The 27,161-nt window shown below is 39.5% G+C and overlaps 1 protein-coding gene across 12 annotated transcripts in view; it reads right to left on the bottom strand.

Annotated features, from left to right (window-relative positions):
• Positions 1–1,474: 1,474 nt before the first annotated feature.
• PHF20L1 (PHD finger protein 20 like 1) overlaps positions 1,475–27,161 on the bottom strand; it is a 69,552-nt gene continuing 43,865 nt past the window's right edge. For 7 of the 12 annotated variants that reach the window (XM_043483113.1, XM_043483108.1, XM_043483110.1 and 4 more), the window contains 9 exons: positions 24,692–24,748; positions 23,377–23,484; positions 14,239–14,403; positions 10,445–10,626; positions 9,372–9,471; positions 7,846–8,041; positions 6,050–6,416; positions 4,630–4,822; positions 1,475–3,292 (listed from right to left, as the gene is read on the bottom strand). In XM_043483113.1, the coding sequence (XP_043339048.1) occupies positions 3,150–3,292; positions 4,630–4,822; positions 6,050–6,416; positions 7,846–8,041; positions 9,372–9,471; positions 10,445–10,626; positions 14,239–14,403; positions 23,377–23,484; positions 24,692–24,748 (1,511 nt within the window). In that variant the 3' untranslated portion in view covers positions 1,475–3,149. The remainder of the gene's footprint in view (positions 3,293–4,629; positions 4,823–6,049; positions 6,417–7,845; positions 8,042–9,371; positions 9,472–10,444; positions 10,627–14,238; positions 14,404–23,376; positions 23,485–24,691; positions 24,749–27,161) is intronic. The other 5 variants (XM_043483112.1, XM_043483114.1, XM_043483116.1 and 2 more) reach the window with 2 other exon arrangements.

Raw genomic sequence — 27,161 nt, 5'->3', positions numbered from 1 at the left:
GTCATCATTCTGATCAATCAGAATGAAAATTAAAATTTCAGAAGCCCATAGTATTACCGTCATGTGATTTTATAAAAATGGTGTCCTGCTAAGTGGGATTCAGAAGGAAGATGACACCATGCACTTTGAGGAACCAGCACAACCAGTGAAGGAATGAGCTGGGGCGGGGTGGGGGAGGAGGCTGTGCGTTTCCACCCAGGGCTCTTAGAAGACGTGATAGCAGAGAGTGAGGCTGGCAGAAAATCCTGTTGGCTGGAGGGGAAATGGGGTTCTTCATCTTGAAAATACAGAATCTGAGAGGATGTAAGCCAGTGGAAATAAGGTGAATGTGGGAAAAAGGATTTCACCTTAAATAATGAGAATAATCAATTTCCTTTAAGGAAAGTGTACACTACTCTTAAGTTTGAAAGTCAGAAGAACCACACAGCGAGTATGAAGAAGTACAAATTGCACGTATCAGCAGCATACTAAGAACGATCTCTCCCTACAATGTCTGTCTACTCTGTCTGGGTGGCAATGAAAAGTTACCTTTCCAAGAAACACCCTCCCTAGTTTACTGCTTGTATTTAGATATATATATACTCACATTTTTTTAAAGACAGACTTTGTGGAAAGAAAACCAACTCCTTGAAACCTCTCACAATGTACTGACTTCTCAAAAACAAATTCACTCACCTAAATACGGAATGAGTCAGCAGCCTATAGTTGCTAAAAGGCTTCAACCAATTGTTGATACACTCTGTATTACTAATAAATGGAGATGTGTGTACAAGTAATTCAATACAGATTTACTTTAAAAACATAAATCAAAAACTTCAGACTCCCAATTCATATGCATTAAGGCAGAGCAAGAATTTAATATTCTAATTACTAATGAAACTTCTAGTCAGCTAGCTATCAAAGTGATCTAATTTTAAGATGTTGCAAGAAAAAATGCACATTAATTTAACTGTGGTCATCAGGGGCTGAGAATATGAGTGTTATTGGGCACAAAAGGTCCCCCGAGCATGTGACAAGAATCTGGGCAACACTGCTATTCACAGCCTGTTAAGATTGCTATTTGCTCCATTCTGAAAAACAGATAAATGTCTAGAATTTAACCATAATAGGGAAAAGGTTAGGGTCATTATTTTAAAACACAAATGAAAAGATAAAGTATCAACCTTGAAAAAGAGACATAGAAAGTTTACTCCACACATGAAATACAGGCACTATCTTTTTTTACTTTTAATATTCAAATTTAATAACTACCTTGTATCTCCTCTACTAAAGCTTTTCATTTCTCAGTAAGACTTCTGACAACGTTAATGCATCATAAGTAAATACATAGGGCTGTATTTTATCTCTGTGATCTTTGGCACATGTGTCAAGTTGGAGAATCACAAAAGGCAATAAAAATTTCTAATTACTGCTTTGCACATTCTTTTAATCATCTTTACATCAAAATATAAGGCCGCAAAAAGGCAAGCTGAAATTTTATGATATGTGGAATTGTTTTAATAAAGAGTTTTACATACAGTACCTTACATATAGAACAGTGTGTTTGCAGTTTTAAATAATATCTGAATGTACAGTGGCATGTATTCTTATCAAAGATAAATTCAAGTTGACTGTCTATCAGTTCTAAAATGCATTTATACAGATTGCTAGAACTGATAAACAGGATGAGGCATAAAATATTCAAGTGTTAACATGTCATCAAATAGCCTCCTCTTAACAGTCTTTTCTCCCCCCTTTTTAAAAAAGTTTCAAAACCTATACATAACATTTTTAATTTTTTAAAAACAGTCTGTTAAAAGGTAACATTTCATGTTAACCACCAACTCTTATAGACTATAGTAATAAAACTAGATATGTGTAGATATAAATATGTGTCGACTATGTACACATGTACGCCGAGTGTTTGTTTCAAACGCGCATACACACGGAACACACACCTGCCCGAGCATGGGGGCGGCACGTGGCTCGTAAGAGCACTGGCAGACGGAGGCCGGCCGAGATCCAGCAAGAGCTAACGCAGCAACTTAGTTGCCTTTGGTTTCAGAAATCTGTCCATTTGTGATCAAAGCTACAAGTTTTGAGTGCCTTATGTATGTTTTAAAAATAAAATTCATCTTCAGAAATGAAGCTTTTCCAGTATTCCACTACCAGCAGTTTAAAAAAAAAAAAAAATCCACAGCCACAAATTATTTTGTTATTTTTGTCACTCCTCATCCCAGCTGAGGTTATTTACATTTTTTTTTTTTTTTCTGAAGGCAAATATCAAGCACACTCAGGGTCAAACTGCACGTTGAAACCTGAATGCTGAACTCTGACTATATATCTTATATATATAGCATAGGGGACAGACGCGTCTCTGATGGACTGATGGCATTGTGTAAGACTTGGGTGAAAGAACCCCCACAGTATTTAAACCTCTCTTTCCAGCAGCATCGTTATTTGGCACACTGACAGTTCTGCAAGCCACTCTGTTTTTACAATGAGCTTATGACGCCAGCAAAAGATTCCAATTATTTCACTGTTTTTAACATCTATTCATAATGAAGTAAGGATGCCACAACTGTTTTCCTCAGAAGCGAGACTTCTACTGTCAGTTTTCTGGTTAAGGACATTCATCACCTAAGAGACAGTTCACGATCCCATAAAAGTTTAAATACTCTGGACTTCAGTGCAGCTGGATCAACTGCAGAGAAGTCAGCTCTTACAACAACCTTACAGAACTCTCCACAATTTAAATCTCCTCTACAATTTTGGTTTTGGCCAAATGCTGGTTAAACATAGATCTTTCTACTAAGAACTATATGAATGCACCATATTTCTTCCTACAGGTATCCCGTGTTTCACATTAGCAACTACTCAAAAATCCTGCCAATCTGATTCCCTCAGCATAGATTCTAGTCTACCTCCACTGATCCTGGGCATATGGCACATTATCATTTGTATCTAGCTCATGAATGCTTTTTAATATTAGCTTCCCTGATACAGTTGTTCTTCACTTTCCTTTCCAAGGTGCCATCCTATTGATGTCACAAATCAGTAAATGATCAAACATCACTAGGCTTTTTAACTATCCACGTAGCAGCCATGTGGATAACAAAAGCCAGTCGACTGAACAGAGCCCCATTCTCTGCATCAGGTGTTCGCTGCTGTCACACGGAGCAGAGAGTGGCTATCTGCTGTACTTTGCCCATGTCAGCTAGGAGCTGTTTGATGTGGCGCTTAAGCTGGGGCAGCCTTGCGAGAGGATCAGGTGGCTCCAACTCCCCTGTGAAATCAAGCCAGCTTTCCAGAACTAAAAGAGAGAAGAGAACACGCACATTTACACAGCAACTGAAAACACAGTCAGAAAATGGTATGATGAGAAGGTTGAAAAAGTGACGCAGAAAGAGTTCACTTCCCTTTCTCTAGAAAGCCGCAAGCCACCTCTGAGCCGTTAAGCATCCTCTATCCCTCAGCCCATCTTGGTAACCTTTATCTGTTGTTTTACCTGTCGTTATTTTAGGTAATTTTCCCCTTTATAAAGTAACTTCATTTTGAGTGTCTCCTTTTACTCGCTTCTAGAGCAGAAAAAAACGTCCCCTATCCCTGCTCAAGACTACTATTAATGGCTTAAATCATTTCTATTTTAAGTGAAACTCAGCTACCCTAACCGTTTCTTTTTTTTAGTCCATAAGTTCTTTTTAACAAAGGAAAGGAGGGGGCAACTTCTTAGTGTCCTCTTGAACCACTACTTAAAAAAAACGGATACATACTAGAAATCTAGGCAGAATGCAATTAGTTACATTTTATCCTTTTTATTAATAATAATAGGAAATGGCATCAAGTTGCATTTTTTCCTTCTTTAAAAATCTACTTAAAACTAAACTAACTCTACAGCTAGCTTATAACCAAAAGGAGCATGGTTCTGAAGTGGGTTTCCATTTCCTCTTTTCACAGGGAAAAACAAAGCAGCAGGAACTCTAATAAGTGGGGGTGGGAAATACAATCTATGAGTTTAAAAATGGAGTCAAAAAGCACAGGAAAAGCACTAGATTGGAAATCGAGTAACCTCAATTACTCTATTTTCTCAACTATAAAACGGGGATAATATTTTCCCTGTCCACTCCTTAGGGTTCCTGTGTGATAAAATAAAAAATACAGAAGAAAAACATCTGAAAATGTATATGTGAACTAAAGGTTTACCCACTTAACCTAGCAGGAGTTCTTTGTTGTTGCTAACAAACACTGACCAAAGTGAAAACAAAATGTTTTCCCCAATATTTCAAATATGCTTCAAGTCCTTATGCTGACTTTCAAAGAAAACACAGTTCAATGAAACTAATAAATATCCCATATGTGGTATACACTGAGCCGGGCAGATGGGCAGTATTTCGTAAGTACGTATCTTAAAAAAGAAAAATCCCTAAAACAGCCATCCAGTCATACTGACTGAAGACTAAAATACCCTAAATGGCAGATATGCTAAATACAATGTAAAGGAAGCAATAAAGCTCCAACAGTGTGGTCACTGTCTGCAGTTTTTGTCCCATAATTTAAAAGACTTTAAGGAACATCATGTAGTTATTCATAAGCACAATAAACACACTTTACAGGCTACAGCAACTGTGTTTCAGATCCTTCTTAAATTACCGTCAACTTCCTTTTCTATGAGGTCCATCCTGCTGGTGACTTCTTTCTGCACGTTCTCTATGTGCGTAAGGAGATTGAGCTGCCACTGAAGATGCGAGTCTCCCGGGTCTTCAGTGCTCTTTTTATCATTATAAACAAATACCGTATTCCTTTCAGCTGGATTCTTCTCCGAAGAACCAACAGAAACAAAGAACTGGATGAAATGTAATGTCATGTCACACAGGGAAAGATACATTAAAAACCTCATTACCCAAGAGGACAGGTTAAAATCCAATCTGACCCCCAGAATATTCTTAAAGGGAGCACAAGCACATAAGTAAATTACACCTGATGGCCCTAAAAACGCAGACATGCCTGCTGTGTCTCTCCCCAATGCCTAGCCCAGTGCTACACAGGATAGGAGGCCTCCAACCAAACCTGCTGAAGAAACGAAGGAGCTAGTTATACATGTAACTAGGAAGCCCAGATAATTTAGACTGACCCCTTCCTCAATTAATCTAAACTGTGTTTTAAGTGGGGTGAAGGCAAAAAGCAATATGAAAAAAAACTAAGGAAGCTGGCAGAAGCCAGTATAGTGTCCTTAACTGCACACTAGAATTTACTATTGCAGCTAAATCAATGAGATGAGGGAAAAATAAAATCCTTTAAAAATTCAAAAAGTGCTGACTGCTTAACACACACACAAAATCTGAGCTCAGATTCACCAGCAGTAACTCACTTCATAAGATGAATATTAATTTGACAAATAATTCACCACAAAATTTCATGTGATACAAGCTATTCAAATTCAGTTAAGTATTTACTTATAGAACTTACTTGATAAAAGAGGCCAGAAAGATAAAGAACTGATTTTAAAGCAGTATTGTTAATTGAAAATCAATAAAAAATGAAGGCATGACATCTCTTAAGTTGTGAATAGGAAATAAGTTTATAAATATTCAATGTATACAGAGCTATAAGAATTCAGCTTATTGCATAATAGGACTGATATACATACACAAATATGCTAAAGTTTAAAAAGACAACCGGACTGACACTTCTTATCTGAAACATGTACAAAAGAACACAAGTTATATTAATATATACACACCTATATGCACTTTCATGTTTTTAACATATAGATGTTCTCTGGGAAAAAATGTGGTTCATGGTTTTTAGAGACATCTAAGTGTACTTATAAAATTAGAACTTTCGTTAAGGCGAAAGTTTAATGAAATACTCTATTTCTGAATTAGGGGATAATTAAGTGTTCAAAAGGTCAGTGTGTTCTTGGAGAGATAGCAAAGAATGTCTTTACCCTAAGAAGGTACTTATGAACTTGGAAATATAAGTAAAATCTGGGAATTCAGTATGCCTTATTTCACGAAACTTTCCTTTGTTCTATTGTATTTCTAAGCAAAGCCAAATGAACTACTTATACCTTTCCGGGCCTTCCATCTTCTTTTACTGGATATCGTAAACGGTTTTTATCTCTCGTGTGATATTCTTGTTCTTCTTCAAAACTACTAATATCATCATCATCTGAGCTCCCAGGGTCTGCGAGAGATTTGCAGTCTGGACCAAAACTTTGTGGCTTTTGGTAGCTGTGCTCACTTGTTATATAAGTTCCTTCCATTTTTAGGGGCAAACGAGGTGGTTCTTTGTGGTTCTGTACGTGATACTTCTTTTCTTCCACATTAACTGTGTTTTGCGCCGTTATTTTTTTCTCCGCCCCAGCAACCACTTGATCTTGATCTTTCCTCTTCCCGGAACAAGCCCAGAGACGAAGGTCGGGATGATGCTTATTCCTTAAAACAAAGTTGGAGAAACAGTTCAGGGGGGAAAAGAAAAGTGTAGTAACAAGTTTTTTGTTGTTGCTGTTGTTTTAGGTTTTTTTTTTTATGTGGACCTTTGCATCTGATGCAAAGAGACAACTCACTGGAAAAGACCCTGATATTGGGAAAGACTGAGGGCAAGAAGAGAAGCAGGCAACAGAGGATGAGATGGATGGATGGCATCACTGACTCAATGGACATGAGTTTGAGCAAACTCCGGGAGAGAGTGAAGGACAGAGAAGCCTGGCATCACAAGAGTTGAACACAATTTAGCGACTAAACAACAACAACCTTTGCCCACAAGTGCGGGTATCAGTCAGATACAGAATTGCTAGAAAATGTCTGCACATTTTAATTCTGACAAGTACTGCCAAAGTGGCCTCCAAAGAGGTGTACTAATTACGTGCTCACTAACAGTCCAAGATAATGTATCTTTACCACCGTCCTCTGTGAACACTCGAGCATGATACTGCACAATTGATTCTGTAATAATTAAAATTCTGCAGTAAAAGAGGAACCCTTTCTTCAAATTCTAATACTGAGTCAAAGAAGGACATTCTGGAGACAAACCCAAGTCTTGTTTCTGAAGCTATAAATTTTATCTTTTAGACCCCTTATTATTTAATATCCAGAAAACACTATAATTATTCAACAGTAGAAGGAGAGCTAGACTTGTAACTCAATAGTCCAGTGGGTAGAGTCCTGCTCTGCCTTACAGGAGGAGCTTGGACCAGTTACAGAACCTCTGTCTTTGATCACCCATCCATCAAAGTAAGGTCATTATTGTAAGGATTAAATGAAATATCATAAGAAACCACCAATTTCAGGGACCTAGTAGACTTTCAATAAATACTAGCTACTGATAATAACTACTATTAGTAGAAACATTAACATAAACAGAACCTATAGGCAAGAGGCAAAATTTGTCCAGTTGAAATCTTTACTGAAATTACGAATGTTCAGAAATTCATACTGATATCAAGGAAAACCACATTTTTTTAAGCCTAACTTTATAAATTAGTTTCTCTCTTGAGTTTTAGCATTTCCATGACTTTTTTATGAAGAAACTCATCTTCAGGTTTATGACATCCAACAGAAGCAAATTTCATCTGTTACTGAGAACTTATCCCTCCACTAAGCTCTAGGAATGAAATGATGAGTAAGACACAAGCCCGATCTTCCAGGAACTCAAGGCTTAGTAAGGGAAGACAGACATAAACAAGGTACACCAAAGTGCCTGATACCAGGATGCATGGAGTCTGCCAAGGACATGATCAGTTCCAGTAGGCCAGTAAAGCAACTATACTCCAGTAAAAATTAGTGAGAAACAAAAAACAACTGACTTAGCTTGAATTAAAACTTACACCTAACCGAGCCCCTCCCTTGGCCACCCTTCACTTACTTGAGTATTCCGATCTTCAGCTGTAACCCATGCAGGACTTCTGTAACACCACAGACGTCAGCAAGCAAATGGTGTGTGGAAACTATCTTTTTGGCATTGAGGTGAGAGTAATTTTCTTTTAAAAATGATAACCCACACATTCTCCCATTATTCAACCAATCCTTATCGTAGCGATACTTTGCACTCCATCTCTGACCTATAGATGAAATTGAGATTACAGTGACAAAGGAGTCCATTCACTCAAGACTTCCCTTCAACTGCTTCCCGACCAATATCACTCAGTAAACGAGGTAAGCTCCAGGACTAAGAACAAATTCCAAAGACAAGCAAGGTGTTTCAAAGAGCTGGCACTATTCAGAGTTCTTCACACAGTCAGATTTCCTGCCCATTAAGGAGGACAAACTCCATTAAGGATGTGGTCAGTGGCAGGTCACACCTGCAGAGAAACCTTGAGTGTTGCTTTATATTTTTTACGTATCTGTCATCTGTTCTCTAAAAAGGTCGAAAGGGGTAGATAGAAACAAGGAGTTGAACTGGACGAAACACAGAATTCTAGTTAAGTGAACAGGGACCCCTCCTTCATGTCTAAGAGCTTTGTATCTATAGAATCTGATATAATCCAATATTTTCACTATCAACAGTGATTATATCCAGTTACAACTAGCTGCTTCTATGTCTGTGTCCCCTACTATACAGTGAGGGAGTGGAAGGCATGGTTACCTCTTACCTCATCTTACCTCTAACCACAGAGACTAGCAAACAGAAGGAACCCAATAAATGCTGCTGGATGAATGAATGAACAAATGCCTATATTCATGAAGGTTTAAATAACTCTCCTGCTTCTCCATGTTATTCATCTGATAGACACAAGAACAAGGCAGGAGCCTTTATCTGAGATGCCTACACGGGCTCTGCTGGGGAGCTGGAAGCACACACCATATGCAGAACACTGCTGCTCACAGAGCCCCTGCGGTGAGGAAGGCCCAGGTACGGGGAGGCCAGGTGCAGGCGCCCCTCTCAGCACGGCCAGTCTGACCGTCTTGAGCACAAGGCACGTGATGCCCAGTGTCCTACTTGCCTCATCAGTAAAACAAAGGGGTCAGACGTGGCACCTGGACGTCCCACTTGCTCTAATACTGCAAGGTCATGCAGCACTCCCAGATGCTCATTCAAAACCCTGTCAGGAGGAGCCTGAGTTCAGGCTATGAATCCATTCAAATGACCATATATTAACCTATTTAGAAATCAATACACAGGAGTACATTAAAGAGCGAGTACTTCTCCAGGAAAAAGCCACAACCTGGTCTTTCCAGTAAGGTGTTAATTATGCTGATGAATTTATGCTAATGTTTTAAGTAACTGATGTGGAAAATAAAACTCTAACAGCGAAAAACACTTTTAAGTTTTAACAAAGAAGCAGTGTCTAGCTGACACGGAAGGTGGGATGTCAGACGGCGGACGTACGGTGGGACCTGTGAGGGGACACTGAGACGCCCACGCCGAGCGCAGGAGGGACGGAGGCTTACCCGGGGGGTCCCGGCAGATGTAGCAGAGGTACTGCTCCGGGATGCTCTCCTCCAGCAGCCCCATGCACACGCTGTGCTGCCAGCACAGGCACTCTTCACACTGCCGGAAGACAACCGCGCTTTACTTGCCGGGAACCGAGACAAGCCCCTTCTCTTCAGCTAGCTGGCTGAGTCCTGTGGCTTTGGCCGGCTCACTTCTTAATCCATGTGTCAAAAGCGAGTCATGACTTACCATGAGCTTTACTTTATTTAAAGTAGACTATTTCAGGAACTTGCTCTTGTTGCACCCATTAACATGTGCTGTAGTAAACTGACTTAATCACAAGTAAGTCATAAAACTATGTCTCCTATTTCCCACATCCTTAAAACTTAAAAATTGTTTATTAAAGTAGAGAAATTAAAAAAAGAGCAAGTTTGTAGCAGTGTGTGTGGCAACAACCTCGTGAAGTACTACTTGTGTGGTGAACCTACAAACCTGTAGTTCCCTTATTTGAGAAAACCACTGGGAAGCAGGGAAAAGAAGAGTGAGAGGGAGTTACTCTTTCTTCATTTCTAGAACTGACATCTCCAGATCTTCCAAACGTCATCACAAAATGTGGGTTATGCTTTCCTTTTGTCTCAAAGATCCCTTTTCTACAGGGAGAGGTGATCTGTAAGGATAATCCTTGCAGCAAAGCTTTCCTTTAATCTTTGATATTGTGGAAACTGTTTCAGTTATCTGCCCTTTGAAAGGTGACAAGATAACATAAATTACTAGACAACAGGACCCAGACCAGCAGAACAGTTCTATGGTCTCCCCTTCAATGTGGAAGCTTAGCCATTTTAATGGCTCTCAAAAAGAATTTTAGCTTGAAAACCTCAAAATAAACACCCTGGAGACAGGTCCTCGGGTAAGAAACCTCACTTCATCTGAAGACGAGACCCACCAGTCACTAAAACTGGTACTTTAAACATGATGACAAGCTAGAAACCTCCATCTTCCAAAGGACGGGGAGGAAAGAGAACACAGATGCCCCCACGCACATGCCGAGCAGCTGCACCGACTGATTCCGTGTGAAGGGAACACAGGTCACCTGAATCATGAAGCCATTCTCCTCGTCCAGCTCACAGATGCATCGCACAATTTCATTAAGGGCATCATCTTCATCCTGAGATTCTTCGAAATTCGTTGAGTCAAAGTCCTGATTGTACTCATCCCCACTGAGGAGCAAACTCTCCGTGGAAGAATCGTCAAGGAATTCCATGTCTGATAAGTCTAGAACATACATAAAAGTGCACTCAGCACTGCTTTTTCCATTTTTATGTCATTTTCTAGAAAGAAAGACGCTATGAGAAGTGCATACAAGCTATTAAGTATTTAGACAGGGAGGACAGATGAATGGGAACAGAGTATTTGTTGCTAATCAAAGAAACAAATGAGTTTTGAAGCTTGGGTGACTGTGATTGTTTTACATCTTATGTTAATACCATTACAAGTGACTCAGAAAGTATCCTCTAGTCCAGGTGCTTATAGAAGTGATGGCCAGTGGATATTAATAATTAAAATAGGCAGTCTTCAAATGCTTTCACAAACATTATCCCTTCTGATCCTCACAACAATAGGTCACAGAAAGAGGTTTTATTTTTGCACCACACAGATACACAGCACCTCAGGGAAGTGAAGGAGCTTGCCTAGGAGTTAACAGCAATATGACTCTTTAACAGTCTCAGTAGCAGCAACCACTGCACTTCAGAAACAGCAGGGACCACATGAAGCACTTTATATGTAAGACACACAACCTGCCTGGTAGTGCAGCCAGCGCGTGGTAAAGCCAACTGCGTGCCAGGACTGCCTGACTCTAGAGCCTGTGCACTCATAGATCTCACCGGGATTTCTTAAAACCGGGATTATGAGTTCCCTGAGGAATTTAATAACATTCTAAATTTCATTTTGATAAAAACCTAAAAAAAAAACAAGTACATCCCAGAAGTTAGATTATATAGTTGACCACTACATACGACTCTATTTAAGTGCTAGCTTTTAGATTTGTTCTTGTAACAGGGTCAAGTCAAAGACTACCATTTAGCTCAGGCTACTGAGGAAAACTAACTGAGGCAAACATAAAGAAATACCTGAGTGATGACAAAAAGAAAGAAATAACAGCAGGACACTAGAGGTGTGCCAGAGTGTGGGTGGAGAAATGCTGGGGAACCTGAGTTACCCCACTGCCCGGAGACTGCTAAATGGGGGCCACCCTTGGAGGAGAGAGCAGAGTGGGCTCCTTCCTCTCTGCCTCACCTCCCTAACTGGCAATCATGGGCTCAGACATTCCTCCACTTGCTCTTATTCACCTCCCCTTTCCAGAATGTTGAGTGTCCAGGAGAGCAAGGACTTCTGCACTGCTGACTGCTCTGCAGCCAGTGCTCAGAGTGAAGCCTGATATATACGACAGACACTCCAGAATGTTTCGGGAAGTGGGGAGGAGGGAGTCGTGATATAGAGAAAATTTCCTTTTCAGATTAATCAGATCAGATGCAAGCTGCCTGACTCAAACTAAGTAATTCATGCTATTTCTATTCTAAATATTTCATGTGCTTTAGTTTCCTTATCAGCTTCCAATCTTGGTTATTTTTTCCCTGACTCGATGTTTTTGAATGTTTTGTTTCTGATTTATAAAAAGTTAATATTTTATAGAAAAAGACATGTTTTTTTCTCCTTAGAATCTTGGGACATCATGGAGAATGAAGTCAGTAGAAATGAGGATATTGGTAAAGAAATACAAGAAAACATTCAAGCAGCAAGAAGTAAATCAATTAGCTATTATAAAATATTTCAATATTAACAATCTGAGTAAGAAATTTCACTATTCATACTCTTCCTAACTTAAATCCAAAACCTGTATTTTCTCTTGAGCTTCCCTGAACACAAGTTCATGGATCAAAATGCCAGACTAGAACACAGATGAACAGTTTCAGACACTGTTGCACACATATGTGGTATTAAACAGATGGTAATCATAACAGTAATGAATTTAATTTAAAAACTGTTACCCTTAGAAGGAATTAGGGTATATCTTACATGGGCTTATATAATCAAAACAGCCAGGCTTTACGGTGTTAGAAGGCAAATTTGATACATTGGCCAGAAAATCCAGTTTCACTAACTCGCAAGCATCAAAGCAGTATTTGGCTGAACTCTGGAGGCCAAGTAAATGGGTCACAGGGTTAAAAGTTAAGTAAGAAAAGCAGGTACAGGTTCCCTCTCGCCCTGGACCACCACCTGATGACAGCTCTAACCAAGTGGCCCCAGCACACTGCTGCCTCCAGAACTATCACTGCTGTCTCCAGACAATATTCCCCAAGTGCGCTGTCCGGGTCAGCACTGGCTGGGAACTTGTTGGAACCCAGAAATTCTCTGGGTAAGCCCCAGAGATTGGTTGTAAGAAGCTCTCTAGTTGGCTCTGATGCACCCTTGCTTTTGAGAACCTCCCCACTTTCCTTCTCAGGGCTCAGCACTTGAACACATGAAGGGCAAAGAAAGCCAGCCGACGGGAGGGCATACCTCAGGACACTCTTTCCAGCCCCGCTCACGTGTTCTAGTTCCGGCCACACCACTCGCCCATCCCCCTTTCTCCATCACTCTGCATAAACAGGCAATCATCAGACCTTGATGGCTCACAGGATGGGGGTTACCTCATTTTCAACACCGGCTACCAGGGCTACCTTGCCAGGATGTGCCCTTCCAAAAACCCCAGATCTGTACTCTGCTGCAGCACCTAAAATACCCGGTATTTTAGCCTCACACCAATGAATATAATATACACCGGAGGTTAAGAACCACTGGCCCAAAAGGGAAAAGGGGATGGACCTTTCCCTAGTCCTCCCTCCCCCATTTTTCTTAGATTTGAGATTTTTAAAATCTCACAAGTGCTATGTGCTTATTTTAGGGTCAAGAGAAGAATATACTTTTCTCTATCATGAGCTAGAGGGGAGTTAGGCCTGGATGAGAGCAGGCGGTAACAGTGCCAAAGAGAAAACATGACCGGGCATCCACCATGCAGGGCACTCAAGAAGACAGGGCACTCCCTAAACAGCCCTGGGATTTCACACAGGATGGAGCCCCGTCCTTTATCTTTCATTCCCTGACTGTGCTAGAGCTCTGGTCTCCAGCCACTGCTATCAACGTCTATAGTTAAGAGTCTCTCTTCCCATTGCTTAGAACACTGGCAGGAGAGAGTCCTTACCTCCTCCACCATCGGGACTGGACTTGCAGGAAAACCTGAGCCATTCCAATGCCAGGGCTCATGTCATCACCTAACTGGCTTTCTGTCAACATGCCTAACACCTGAATGTGTTCAGATCACTGACCTGACCACATTTCCAGACTTTTGGTTACAGAGAGATCTGTGATCCGGCATTCAAAGTGTCTTTTTAAGACTAAGATAAAAATCTGGCAGAAAAAGCATTTTCTTAGGAGTTAAGATAGACCTTGGTTTGAATTTTAATTCTAATGCTAATTAGCCCCATAAGTTACTTAACCTATTAGCCTCTGCTTGTTTATGCAGTGTGAGTAACAATACCTATTTTATAAGCTGATAGTGAAGAATATGAAAATACAAGTAAAAACACCCATAGAAGACCAGTACACAGTGGACACTAATTGTTTCCTTACCACCTGTCCTACAATTAAGTAGAAATGCTCATTTTACTTCATATAAATTTTAAAAGTAGCTAAATTTCTAACGTTGAGATTTTCATATTGGTTTATGGAGTAACTTTTTAAATTGTGTGCCCTGCTCAGACAGGACTCAATTAAGTATGCGTTGTTCTCAGTTCCACATTTAAGAATCTTAAGACTTTGTTTTAAGCATTACATGGTTACACATACTTTCACCACTAAGATCAACTGACAAGATTGCCCTTGGGTACTGATATGTTGTATTTTTCTCCGTAAACATGCTTCGCAGAGCCAGAGAACTCCCAGAAGATCGAGTTAGTGGAGAAGAGCACCTTTCCAAAAATTCTAGGGAACTGTCTTCATAGTCTGAATAGTCTGCAACATAAGATACATAGAGAAATATTAATAAAGTGTCAAGTAATCAAGAAGAGTCACTACAAAAATAACGAGAAGGTCATGTTTTATGACACATAAACAAGCATGCCACCACTTTCTCTTCTCATCCATGAGCAGCTAGATCACCACACATCTGATGAACTGGCTTTGGCAACAACACTGGGAGATACATCCCAGGCAGTGTCTACACAGCAGGGAGCACCAGGTTCTAACTGGTATCTACAAATTCTCATTAAGTAGTCCGGAAGTGAGAAAGGATTATAGCTACATTTTCTCTTCATTGTAATCACAGCTACATCTGAAGTCAAGATGTGGAAGATGGAAATTAACTGTTTGCTTTTCTTCTTTTTGGTAAACAGATTCTCATGATGTCTAGCATGTCAATTATCATGGTGATAATTCAATCAATAAATTCTTCAGCAGAAAACCTCTGAACTATATTACATGATCCAGGAAGAAATTAGTCAAAGTTCTGTCCTCTTCAGCTTAGACTGAGTCGTGCAGAAGGACTGGCTGAGTTGGGTGCGGTCAGGGACAGAGACAGGAGAGGTGTTGAGTCTAGGCACAGGGGGGGCCACCAAGCAGAACGACGGGACAAGCCCGTGGCCAGGACACAGTGAGGGAGGGAGGCAAGAAATGAGGCCAGAGCGACAGGAGCCAGATCACACTGAAGGTTAGACTTCTGTTTTTAAAGGAACAAAAGTCAGAGTGTGTAAGGAGGAACAAGATGTGACACGCGTTTTACAGCTGTGGAATGGAGGGGGAAGTCCAGGGAGCATGAATAGAAGTCGGGACACAGTTCAGAGGCAGTGGTACAGACCAGACAAGAAATGCTGGCAGCCTGGGCTGGGAGGATGGCGGCTGAGGTGACATTTGAAAGCAGACACAGTTATCTGCAGACTGGAGACGGAGGGCTGCGAGCCGCCATCATGGGCAATTTCCAGGTTTCTGCTTGAACAACTTGGTGCTGAAACTGGGGTTCTGAGATGGAGCAGAAGCATAAATAGGTGGTGGAGAAATCAGAGACGAAATGTGAGTTCAGCACAAATCTAAACATGTGGTGGGGGTGGTGATGGGGGTGGTGGTGGCGGGGATCGGGGAGACATGCCAGGATTCAAGAATAAAGACAGGCAGTCCTTCCATTTGGGTAGAGGCAAAGGAGAGGATTGACACATTCAGGTAAGTACACAGATGTGGAGGAGAAGAGATGAGCCGGTATTCATCTGGTGGCTCCCATTTCCTCAACTGAGTGTGAGGCAAAGGATGTAAACTAATGCAGATGAGGGAATAAATGAGAGGTAGAAAAGGCTGAAGACTCATAGAAAGTGTAAAGAAATGTTTACGAGAACAGGCCAATGCTGGTGCACACTGAGTCTCAGCCATTTGAAGCTGTTGCCTATGGGAGAAAGAATAACGGTCCCCTAAAATGTCCATGGCCCAATCCCTAGAACCAGTGGATATGCTGGATCACATGGCTAAGGGGAATTAAGGCTGCTGATGAAATCAAGCTGGTCATCAGCTGACTTTAAAATAAGAGACTATCCTGAACTATCTGGGTTGGCCCAGTATAATCACAAGGGTCCCTAAAAGTAAGAGGGAGGCAAAAGAGTCAGTGTCAGAGGGATGTAAACTACGACAAGACCTGAGCCGCCACCACTGGCTTTGAAGAGGGGCGGGACATGAGGCAGGACATGCAGTGGCTTCTGGAATCTGGGAAAGGCAAGAAAATGGGTTCTCCCCAGAGCCTCCAGAGAGGAGTGCAGTCCTGACACCTTGATTTTAGCCCAGTGAGACCCATTTTGGACTTACGATCTCCAGAACCTTAAGATCATCAGTGTGTGTTGTTTCTCACTCACTGTTAGGTAGCAGTGTGTGGCAGCAGCAGTGGTCATCCTAAACACCATGGCATGGGCCATGTTCATCAAGGGCTCTCTAGGTGACAAACATGAGCCTAAGTGTTTTATGGGTACCAACTACTCTTAGTCCTCACAGCTCTCCAACAAAGAACTACTACTGTTAGTGCTGTTACACAAATGAAAAAACAGGCAGAAAAGGTTAAGTTGCCCAAGAAGACACAGCTATCAATGGCAAAGCCAACGTTCAAACCCAGACAGTCTGACTACAGAAGCCTTAGTCTTAACCAAAAAAGCACTATTAGTGGATTTCGGCATCTGATACACACTGGGAAGCTTGTTAAAACCGCTTCCCGGGCCTCAAGCCCACGTCATTCAGCAGTGGGATGCTCCTAGACAACGCTCATGCTGCCAGACCTCAGAGTCATCTCCCAGAGCCTCCCGGAACTGCAAAGCTGCTAGCATCACGTTACTAGAGCACAGGTGGGGAAATGTGAAGGGGATCTACTAAATGCTAGCCAGGTACTGAGTAAAGTACTTTATAACAATTACCTTATGGCATCCTAACAATGAATCTACATAGCAGAAACTATCATCACCATTTTTCACACAAGGAAACTGAAGTGTATAGAATTTAAATAACTTTAGCTCTAAGTGTCGCAATTGGGATGTGAACGTGCCCACTCAGCTCTCAAAAGCTGCCCTTTTACTGACTACATGTTACAACGCCCTCTCAGTGAAAGTGTTAACTATTGGTTCAGTATAAAAATAATGGTATAAATCTCGATTTGGTGTTAAAAATAAAACATGGTGGACATTTAATCTCTGTACAGTATATTAGCATTGAACAAAATTTCCTAGCATTCTATGTGCATGCATGCATGTTAAGACACTTCAGTTATGTCTGACTCTTTATGACCCTGTGAACTGCAGCCTACTGGGCTCCCCTGTCCATGGGATTCTCCAAGCAAGAACACTAGAGCAGGTTGCCATGCCCTCCTCCAGGGTGGTCTTTCCAACCCAGAGATTGGACCCATGTTTCTTATGTCTCCTTATGTCTCCGGCAGGTGGGTTCTTTACCACTAGTGCCACCTGGGAAGCCCTAGCATTCTACACCCAACCTGTATTCCCCACTCTCATACCCTATGGCTATTATGAATAGTAGTCTACTGCTATATTTCAGGGTTAGAGCAAATGTCATCTTCTACATAAAGCTTCACTAAGTAGAATTTATTTTGTACCACTTTTACCACACACACAATACATCACGGTAGATACTTAAACGCATACTCCTTACCACTCCCAACATCTATGCTTGCTTACAAGCACCTAGAAGGGAATCTTTGTTTTTACTATACAATGCTTTGGATTCTCTTTGCATTTCTCATTCTAGTTCTCTTAAACCTCTGTATGTCTTCAGTTTCCCCATATTTACAGATACATAAAAGACAAGGAGATGAAGTGATTTGCTCAAAATAACAAAGTTAAAGACTGGCAAAGATGTCACTCTTAAATAAAATCCCAACATAGCAATTTCTCAGACACACGGACTGAACACAATCTTAGCTTTATATTAAGTAAACTAATTCTGGTAATCAAAACATCTGTCAACCCACAGTTGTATGGAATAATTATAAAGGATCATTTAACTACTATTTTCCATAGCTTCATTTAAACTAACAGATAACTACTAAGGACTTAATATGTTAACAGATAGAAGAAAGGAAGAATGCATAGCCTAGAAAACAATATTTAAGGTAGGGAGGTCAAAATTAACAACACAGCATGAAAATTAAGACTCAGAAGCTAGACTGCCTGGGTTTCAATCTGCTTTTCTTCACTTACTAGCCATGTGAGCTTGGACAACTCTCTTTATCTTTCTGTTTTAGTTAACTGTTTATAAAATGGGGATAACAGGCCCCACCATGAAAGGTTAATGTGGGAATTAAATGAACTAGTATATATAAAATGATTAGTATTTGGTACATAATAAGCATCACAGGATATGCAAAATTGCACTGAGTGGTAAAAGGAAAAGAATTTTTTAAACTCCTTGATGGTAGCAATTGCAGACTAAAATACATATTCTATTAGGAACACATGCAGTAATAATGTGAATTCTTTAAAATTCAAGATGTCCTTAAAATTTCAAAGTTATTTAAGACCCCCTATTTAAGTTTAAAGAACACTCTTCTAATTTAATCACCTGGGGGAAAGTGTCATTTCCAAGATGAAGTAAACAGCCCAGAATAAATTTTCCTCAAATGTATTAATTAATTGCAAAGATGCTAGTGATTACCCGACCTAACACCTGCTGTGTACAAAAAGCAATGCTCCTTTGCATCACTAGTCTTTACCAGGACTCTGTTTTCAAAGTTAAGACTTTCATTTATAGATCTGATTTTACAATGCAAAGATATAAGGTTCTTTTTAATTTAAAAACATGCAACTTTTTTTTCAAGGCTTATTTCCTTAATATGTGCTTAGTTCCCCAGTCATGTCTGACTCTTTACGGGCTGTAGGCCACTAGGCTCCTCTGTCCATGTGGATTCATTCGCCAGGCAAGAACAATGGAGTGGGTTGCCATTTCCTCCCCTAGGGAATCTTCCCAACCCAGGGATCAAACCCATGTCTCCTGCGTAGCAGGCGAATTCTATACCTGCTGAGCCATCAGGGAAACTCCATGGCTCTTTTTATAAATAGTGTTGCCATAGGTCATGGTGGGCTACAAGTCTAAGGTGCAACTTTTCTCTGAACTTGTCCAAGACTTAGTCATCCCTGGAGAAGGAAATGGCAACCCAGTCCAGTATTCTTGCCTGGAGAATTTTATGGACAGGGGAGCCTGGAAGGCTGCAGTCCATGGGGTCAAAAAGAGTTGAACAGGACTGAGTGACTTTCACTTACTCATCTTAATCATTCTCCTTTCTTTAAGTCATCGTTTCCTGCAGTCTCACTTGCGGTCACTATCCCTCACTCTGCTACCAAGTATGGCCCGCTTCTTACTTTGTTCTTCATCAGCCGCTCCTTGTTGTCTGTTCCCCACTGTCACAGATGCTTCAGTACAGGAGATTCTGCATCTGCTACAGCGTATTGGAACAGTCCTGTTTGCTGATGCAATGTTAAGGTGACTTAAAAAAAGCATGGCCCTTCCTGCCCTGACACTTCGGTGTCTCCACTGGAACACCCAAGGCAGCCAAATACCCTCAGCTAGTTCATTTGGCATCTGGCCTGCAGTGTGACACTTGTCATTTCTGCATTCTGATACATCACCACGGGAGAGAAGTCACTAAACAGGAATCTGTGGTTCCTGGTTTCTGTTTACCTAACTTTTGGTTCTCTCCGGTATGGCTTCCACGAGCTGTCTGTGAAGGGGTGGGGTCAGACAGAAAGTCTGAGGAGCAAGGCAGAGTCTCTGGGAAGTGGGTTCAAGTTTTTCAATGCCATTTTGATTCCATATCTTCAAATTTACTTTAGAGTTAGAGAATACAGAAACTTTATATCCCGTGGGAAGATCAGATGCTATTTTTGGTCTATAGAGAGAGTTAAAATCTGAAGAATTTACCAACAATGATTACAAACTCTTAAATTAACTCATTGGCGTCACAGTTTCTGAAACTGTTTTTTTATTTAAGTGTTTGATGCATATGGGGGGAAAATGGATATGACATAAAGCAGATAAATACTACTTAGGTACCTACCATGCACTCTGAGAGAGTATCACTGTCACTTTTGGAAGGTTCCTTTGTGCCACCTTCCAATGTGAACTAAAAAGTCCTTTCTCTACCTCAGAGGCAATGCTAATTCTGAATTTTATTCATCATTCTCTTGCTTTCCTTTACGCTTAATCATTTTATATATACATTGGAACCTCCAAAAAACATACTGCTTAGTTTTACAACTTTTAGATGTTTACATAAATGAAATTGTAAAACTGTACATGTTTTCCTCTGTGACTTGATTTTTAGCTTATCCATTTTGTTCATGAGATTCCAACAGGTATAATCCATTTATTTACAAAGTGACACAGATTCCACTAAAGGACAGGTGGACACAGGCCAACGCCAGTGCTGCCGTGAACACTCTTGTACGTGTCTCCCGGCCGTGTGAGTTTAGTGCGGAATCTGAGGTCAACTCTACTCTCATCAGAAAAACATCATGACTTTCCCACAGTGGTGGTGCCACTATCTCCACCTCCTCAGCACATCTGATACCATTCACCTCGTAATTTCTGCCAATATGGCAGAGAAGAAATAGATTTCACTAGGTTCTAAAAGTTACATTAGGCAGCTTCGCCTAAGAGTGTGCATTGTCTTATATAAGCATTTTCAGGTTTCCACTTCTGTGAAATACCTATTGAGCTCTTTCGTCCATTTTCATACTGGGTTTTCCTTCTCTCTTTGATCTGTAAGGCTTGAAATACATTCTGAATACTAATACTCTGTCAAGTATTTATGTTATGAGTATTTTCTTATGGTTTGTGTTGTTTTTTCACTCTCTCTGTAAGGCTTTTGATGAACTAAAGTTCATTTCAGTCTAGTCACATTTTCAACCTTTTCTTTTGGGTTAGCATTTTTCATTTAGAAATCTCTCCCCAAAGATCACAGAGATGACTTTCTATACTTTCAAAGTTCTATAGTTTTGTCTTTCACATAAGAAGTCTCATCAATATCAGTCTGATTGTTGTACATGGTGTAAGGTTGGAGTCCAGTTTTATTGTCACTATATGGATTATAAATTATTCTAATACTAATTACTTACCTACCAAACTAAGATGTCAGCTTTGAATAAACTACGTTTTGAAATATGTATGATCTGCTTTGGATTATTCTGTTCTTAACATATTCTATTCTTTCAAAATACCTCCCTGCTTTGATAACTGAATAGTAACTCTCCTTATTCTTCTTCAACAGTGACTATATCATTCTTGGCTCTTTACTCTTCCACGTTAAGTTCAGAATCAGCAATGAATCTATAGATTTATTTCAAGCAGCATCTTTTCAACAGTAGTCTACTACCCCATGAATATGAATCATCTCCCAATTATTTAGGCTTTATGTTTCTAAGTAAAGTTTTACAATCTGCTATTCAAAGTTTTTTTTTTAATGTAAGTACACACGGATGCGTCAAATATTTTTTCTACATTTATTAAAATTATGTTACTGTGGTGAATTTCATTAATTCATTTTCTAATGTCAAACCAACTTTGCATTCCAATCCTATATGGTCATATTTTAAATATCCTGCTAGATTTAATTCCATGTGTTTTGCCTCTTTGTCCACAAATAAGAACAGCCTGTGACTATCCTTTCCCATACTATTCTCTTCTGATTTTGAGAGCAAAGCTATTTAAACCAACTAAAGTGAATTTGGGGGCTTCCCAGGTGGCTCAGTGGTAAAGGACCCACTTGCCAATGCAGAAGACCCGGATTCAATCCCTGGATCGGGAAGATGCCTTAAAATAAGAAATGGCAACCCACTCCAATATTCTTGCCTGGGAAATCCTATGGACAGAGGAGCTTGGTGGACTATAGTCCATGGGGTCCCAAAAGAGTTGGATACAACTGAGCGCCTAAACAACAACAATAACAAACTGAATTTGGAGTTGTATGAGTTTCTTAGAGCTGCCCCCAACAAATCACCGCAAAACTGGTGGACAGAAACAACAGAAGTTTATTCTCTCAGTTCTGGGGGCCAGAAGTCTAAAATTAGGTGTCATCATTTAATTTTGGCATTTTTCATTTCTTCCTACCTTTTTTTCTTAGTTCATTAATTTCTATTCATATGTTTATTATTCATGTTCACTTCTACTTTTTCTGGACTTTATCTTTTCTAACTTCTTAAGCTGGAGGTTTAGCTGACTTTGAGCCTTCTTTTCTAAGTTGTATGGCAACATTCTTCTCGAAAGTGCAATCTTAACTACACTTTCAAGTGTTGACACATGTATAATATTTTCAACACCTGCCAGATTCTTAACATCTTATTTATTTTCCCTTTGGCCCTGTTCTTTCATCCATGAATTATTTAAAAATATTTTGCTTGATTTCTAAACATATGGGGCTTTTTGTCTTTTCAATAGTGACTTTAAGTTAACTCTCCAGACAATAATACTGAAGTTGGTAGCCATTCCCTTCTCCAGGGGATCTTCCCACCCAGGGATCAAATCTGGGTCTCCTGCATTACAGGCAGACTCTTCACCGTCTGAGCCACCAGGAAAGCCCTTAGAATGTGTTGAGGTTTGCTTAAAGCTGCATCCCATGGTCCATTTTAATAAATGTCTGAGTCTGTTTGAAAAAACTGTCTACTCTGCAGCTGCTGAGTTCAGTGTCCTAGACAGATTTGTTGGATCAACTACACAGCTGCCATCTTTATTATCCTTACAGACACTTTCAGGTTTTGTTAATTTATTAATTACTAAGAAAGATATGATGATGTTATTCAGTGATAAAACTCAGAAATATGTAAAGTGAACTCAACCTTTAGCACTATATGGCAACTTCCTATCTCTAAGAATGATTTTTGCTTTTATGACTATTTATTATGGTAGCCTCCTATTTTTAAGAATGATTTTTGCTCTAGTGACTATTTAGTGACAAGCTATTGTTAGAAAAATCATTTGTTTTTTCTCCAAGCTTTTCTAAAAATATTTTCCCTCACTTCTGTAAAGCTAATTCAAAGGACTTTAAATTCGAGATTGAGAGAAATTCCTTCACAGTACACAGAGGAGTACTTGGACAGGGTATCTAGTCCACCATAATGCTGGCAATGAAAGACTCTAGTCATTGCAAGGACTAATTTACAGACCACTTAACTTAGTGATTGTAGCTAAACAGGCAAGACAAAGAAAGGCTACTGGACGAACTGCTCAGCTCTCAAGAACATAGGAATACTGTCCTAACTCCACTTTGGTAAAAGAGAAAAGCTAAAAGAACCTTAGAATATTAAGAAATGGGAATCAGTTTTTATTTCCACAGATGTATGTGGAGCCCAAGTGTGAAAGGCTGACTACACCGTGCCATTTGATATAAGAAACTCGAGCGTCTGTGGATCTTGGTAACCGCTGAGAGCTAATCCCCAGACACCGAGGAAGGACTGTGCTTACCATGCTGCTTAGATTTCTTCTTCTTCTTCTTCTTCTTCTTCTGCTTCGGTTTGTAGTGATCTTTGTCCCTCTTCTCTTTTCTTTCTTTATCCTTTTCTTTTCTCTTACCTAAATGACGAAAGTGAGTCAGTTAGTAATCACGACTGATCCTGAGTTGTTCCTTTGTGGTTAACCTAAAAGCAGCATTTATGGTTTAATCAGCTATTCCAGTCACCTGCCCAGAGTGGATGGATTCAATTAAACTGTTCCTGTCATGAGTCTGGAACTCCTGATTAGCTTACTGGGCTATAAGAGGGGATCTTCATTAGCAGTGTTGAGAAATCCCAACTCCTGACACCTTAAAGTTAACACAGACAGTAGTTAAAATTCTTAAATGAGTAATGTAACTCAGTTTCCTGATGTGGCAAGAAATATACTCCACAATTTAAGAAAAACCTGACCAAGGAGACTCAGTATTTCCACACAAAATTTAACAAGAAAATGTATTAGAAGATTAAAAAAACTTGAACTTTTTTCTTTTGGAAAAATATTTTTAAAAAACTAAGTCAAATCCACAAATAATTCCTTCAGTCTTTCAATATTTTCCACATATATAAGAATGAAGATAAAAAGCATAAGGAAGTAAAAACTTAACTCCTTAAACTAAATGTTGTCCTAAAATTTTTAAATATTTCTTTTTCCCAATCATATGCACTTTATAAAGAAAATGAACAGATGTTAAAACAGTATCCTAGAATACTTATTTAAAATTAATTCATCACATATATTCAACTACTGTTCAACTCAGAAAAGTTTAGCCCACAGCTTATCAACTACATTGAACCAACTTTCAGTAACTCAAGCTCCAGGGAGCTAATTTGTAGAATATTTAAGACTATTATCTATTATTCCAAAATGTATAGTCATGATAGCACAGAAGACAGAAAAGACAGCAGAAAACTTAGTAACTTTTTATAGAGAAAGTAAAAAAAAAATGGCTGGGGAAAAAAGGCTATATTAATTTACCATCCATTCTCTAAGGATCAACAATATTAAATGGTAACCTATTTTTAAACAGTCATAATTTCAAAGATGTTCAAAAACATCAAGTTCTCAGAGAAAGCCTCAGGGTTCCTTGACAAAAAATGCACGTACTACTACAACACATATATTAAGAAACTACATATTTGGAGGTGAATAAACTAATAAACACTAAAACAGAGGATCACTTAACACCTAAAGGAGCACTAACAGGTAAAAAGTAAGAGACAGACTACATCCTCCCACTGCCAAGCCATCTACAGTCTTTTGCTTAAAGATTACTTTCTGTTCATACCAAATGCAGTTGAGCTTTTTTCTTCCAATTTCACTTTTTTTTCCGTTTTCGATATTCCTGCAGGTTTAGGGGAAAAATATGTAAATTTAGTCAGAAAGGGTTAAGAGTATGGGACAATGTTTTAAATTACAATTGCTCACAAAAGTCTACCCAAGACCCTTTTCTCCTAAAGGTCTACATTATTGCCTGAACTGGTAACAAAGAAGTGGGATTTCTACTTCAGAGAAATAAGGATGATGTTTGGTCCTTCAGACTATTCAGATTAGATTCCTAGTTCACCATCTGTTAGCTGCACAGTCTTGAGGAAATCATTTAATCTCTCTGTGCTTCAGTTTCCTTATCTGCCAAACAGGAATAAGAGTATCTACCTCCTGCTGTTATCAGCACTACTTGAGTCAAAATATGTAAAATTATTAGCGTCTGATAAATAATGGTTGCTTTTTTTCACTTTCTCCTTTATGGTGGAGTAATTTGAGACTGCATCATTTCTAGAAGTAGCATAAATGTGGGTCTAAACATAAAAAAATGTTAAGATGAATGCACTGGGCAATCAGTTAAGATCAATTCTGGCACCACAGCCTTTGGCAATCCAGGAGATGCTGAAATGCACTCTAGCAGTAGGTCCATATAATATTTTTCCTCCCGTGACAATTATGACAAAATGCTATTCCCGTCATCTAAATGAATTATCAAATTTCATATTAAATTATACTGGTTTTCAAGAATCTGCATAAATTTTTTAAACTAATATTTAACCTCTGTTGCCTACAACAAATACCTTTGAACTCCATCGGATGTGTTATTAGGTAATGAGAAAAGCCAAAACAGAATTATTCTATAAATCATTTTTGGTCTTTATCCAAAGTAAGATATAATGGCTTATTAACACATAAAAAATATTCAACTTAATGGCATTTAGGTATTATTATCTAATAGTCCAAAATACATTTTTAAACCAATAATGCACCTCAATAACTGTGTTGCTGACACAGACACACTAAACCAAGGTTCTCAATTCATATTCAGCTATTCCCAATACCAATATCTTATCTGTGTCTAGGGTTAATCTAAGAAAAAGACTCTAGTACACTTAAATACAATTTCAGTCTATTAAATTATGCTCTAATATCACCATTTATGAGTTCGACTTTTAAATCACTCCAATAAAGTATCAAAAAAAACTAGCATTTGATTCATCTTACTGTAAATAATTTACATAATTTAAATAAAACACAACAAAAATATAAAAATACCACTCAACTTGAACTAAATGTTAATGAGGCGCTAATAATTGTTTCTAATTCAGTAAAAATATTGGTAATCTCCCTGATAAAAAGATTTCTTATGACCAAAAAAATGAAAAGAACATCAAAGACAAACGCGGTTAAACTTCCTTATTAACAAGACTGTTGAACAAATGCCTCACTTCCTTTCACTAATCACTGCTTACTAACAATGACTGCATCACACCATGAAAATTTCACATATTTAATGCGATTTTCTTGAAAATGACAAGGCATTTTACAACAGAAACAATAAGAGATTTGCATTCTAAATCTTAAGTGACGGTAGAGATACACCAGAAGCAGCCCTTGACCATGATTATAGCCCTGTGGGGCCCTAATCTCCAGGAGCACCGAGTCTCCAGTGTGAAAGGTGGAACAAGTCCAGAATCCCCTGAGTGCAAGCTAAGCCACTTCAGTCATGTCCAACTCTATGCGACCTCAGACAGCAGCCGACCAGGCTCCTCTGTCCATGGAATTCTCTAGACAAGAATAAAGAATACTGGAGTGGGTTGGCATTTCCTACTCCAGGGGATCTTGCTGACTCAGGGATCAAACCTGCATCTCTTATGTCTCCTCAACTGGCAAGCAGGTTCTTTACTACTAGCGACACCTGCATGATGTGCCTGCGTGCTCAATCACTTGTCATGTCCAACTCTTTGCAACCCTATGGACACAGACCTCCAGGTGCCTTTCTGTCCATGGGATTCTCCAGGCAAGAATACTGGAATGGATTGTCATGCCCTTTACCAAGGGTTCTTCCAGACACGGGGATCGAACCTGCGACTCCTGCGTCTCCTACGTTGCAGGCAGGTTCTTTACCCACTGAGTCACCTGGGAAGCACCTGGGGGTGATTCAAATGAAAGGAACTGCCTTTCAGGGATGCCTTTTCTGGCTGGAATGTGTGGGATCTCTCAGGCACTTGGAAGACAATTAACATGGTCCTGACCCTCAGCTCTGCAACACAGGTCAGCACAGCAGAACAGATACAGAAATTATAATATCAGGAGGATCCGTTCTAGACTATTTTCACATGTTCTGGGAGATCCCAAACCTTTATATTTCTTTTGTTTTTTTTTTAATTTATTTTTTAATTGGGGGAAAACTGCTTTACAGCGTTGTGTTGGTTTCTGTATTTCTTAACTATAAAATTTCAAAAGTAAAACTAGGGAACTGAGAAAGGCTT

The sequence above is a fragment of the Cervus canadensis genome, chromosome 12 (assembly GCF_019320065.1).
Source record: "Cervus canadensis isolate Bull #8, Minnesota chromosome 12, ASM1932006v1, whole genome shotgun sequence".
Lineage (NCBI taxonomy): Eukaryota > Metazoa > Chordata > Mammalia > Artiodactyla > Cervidae > Cervus > Cervus canadensis.
Note: the sequence above shows the minus strand (reverse complement) of the source record. Positions and strands in the feature narration are given on the sequence as shown.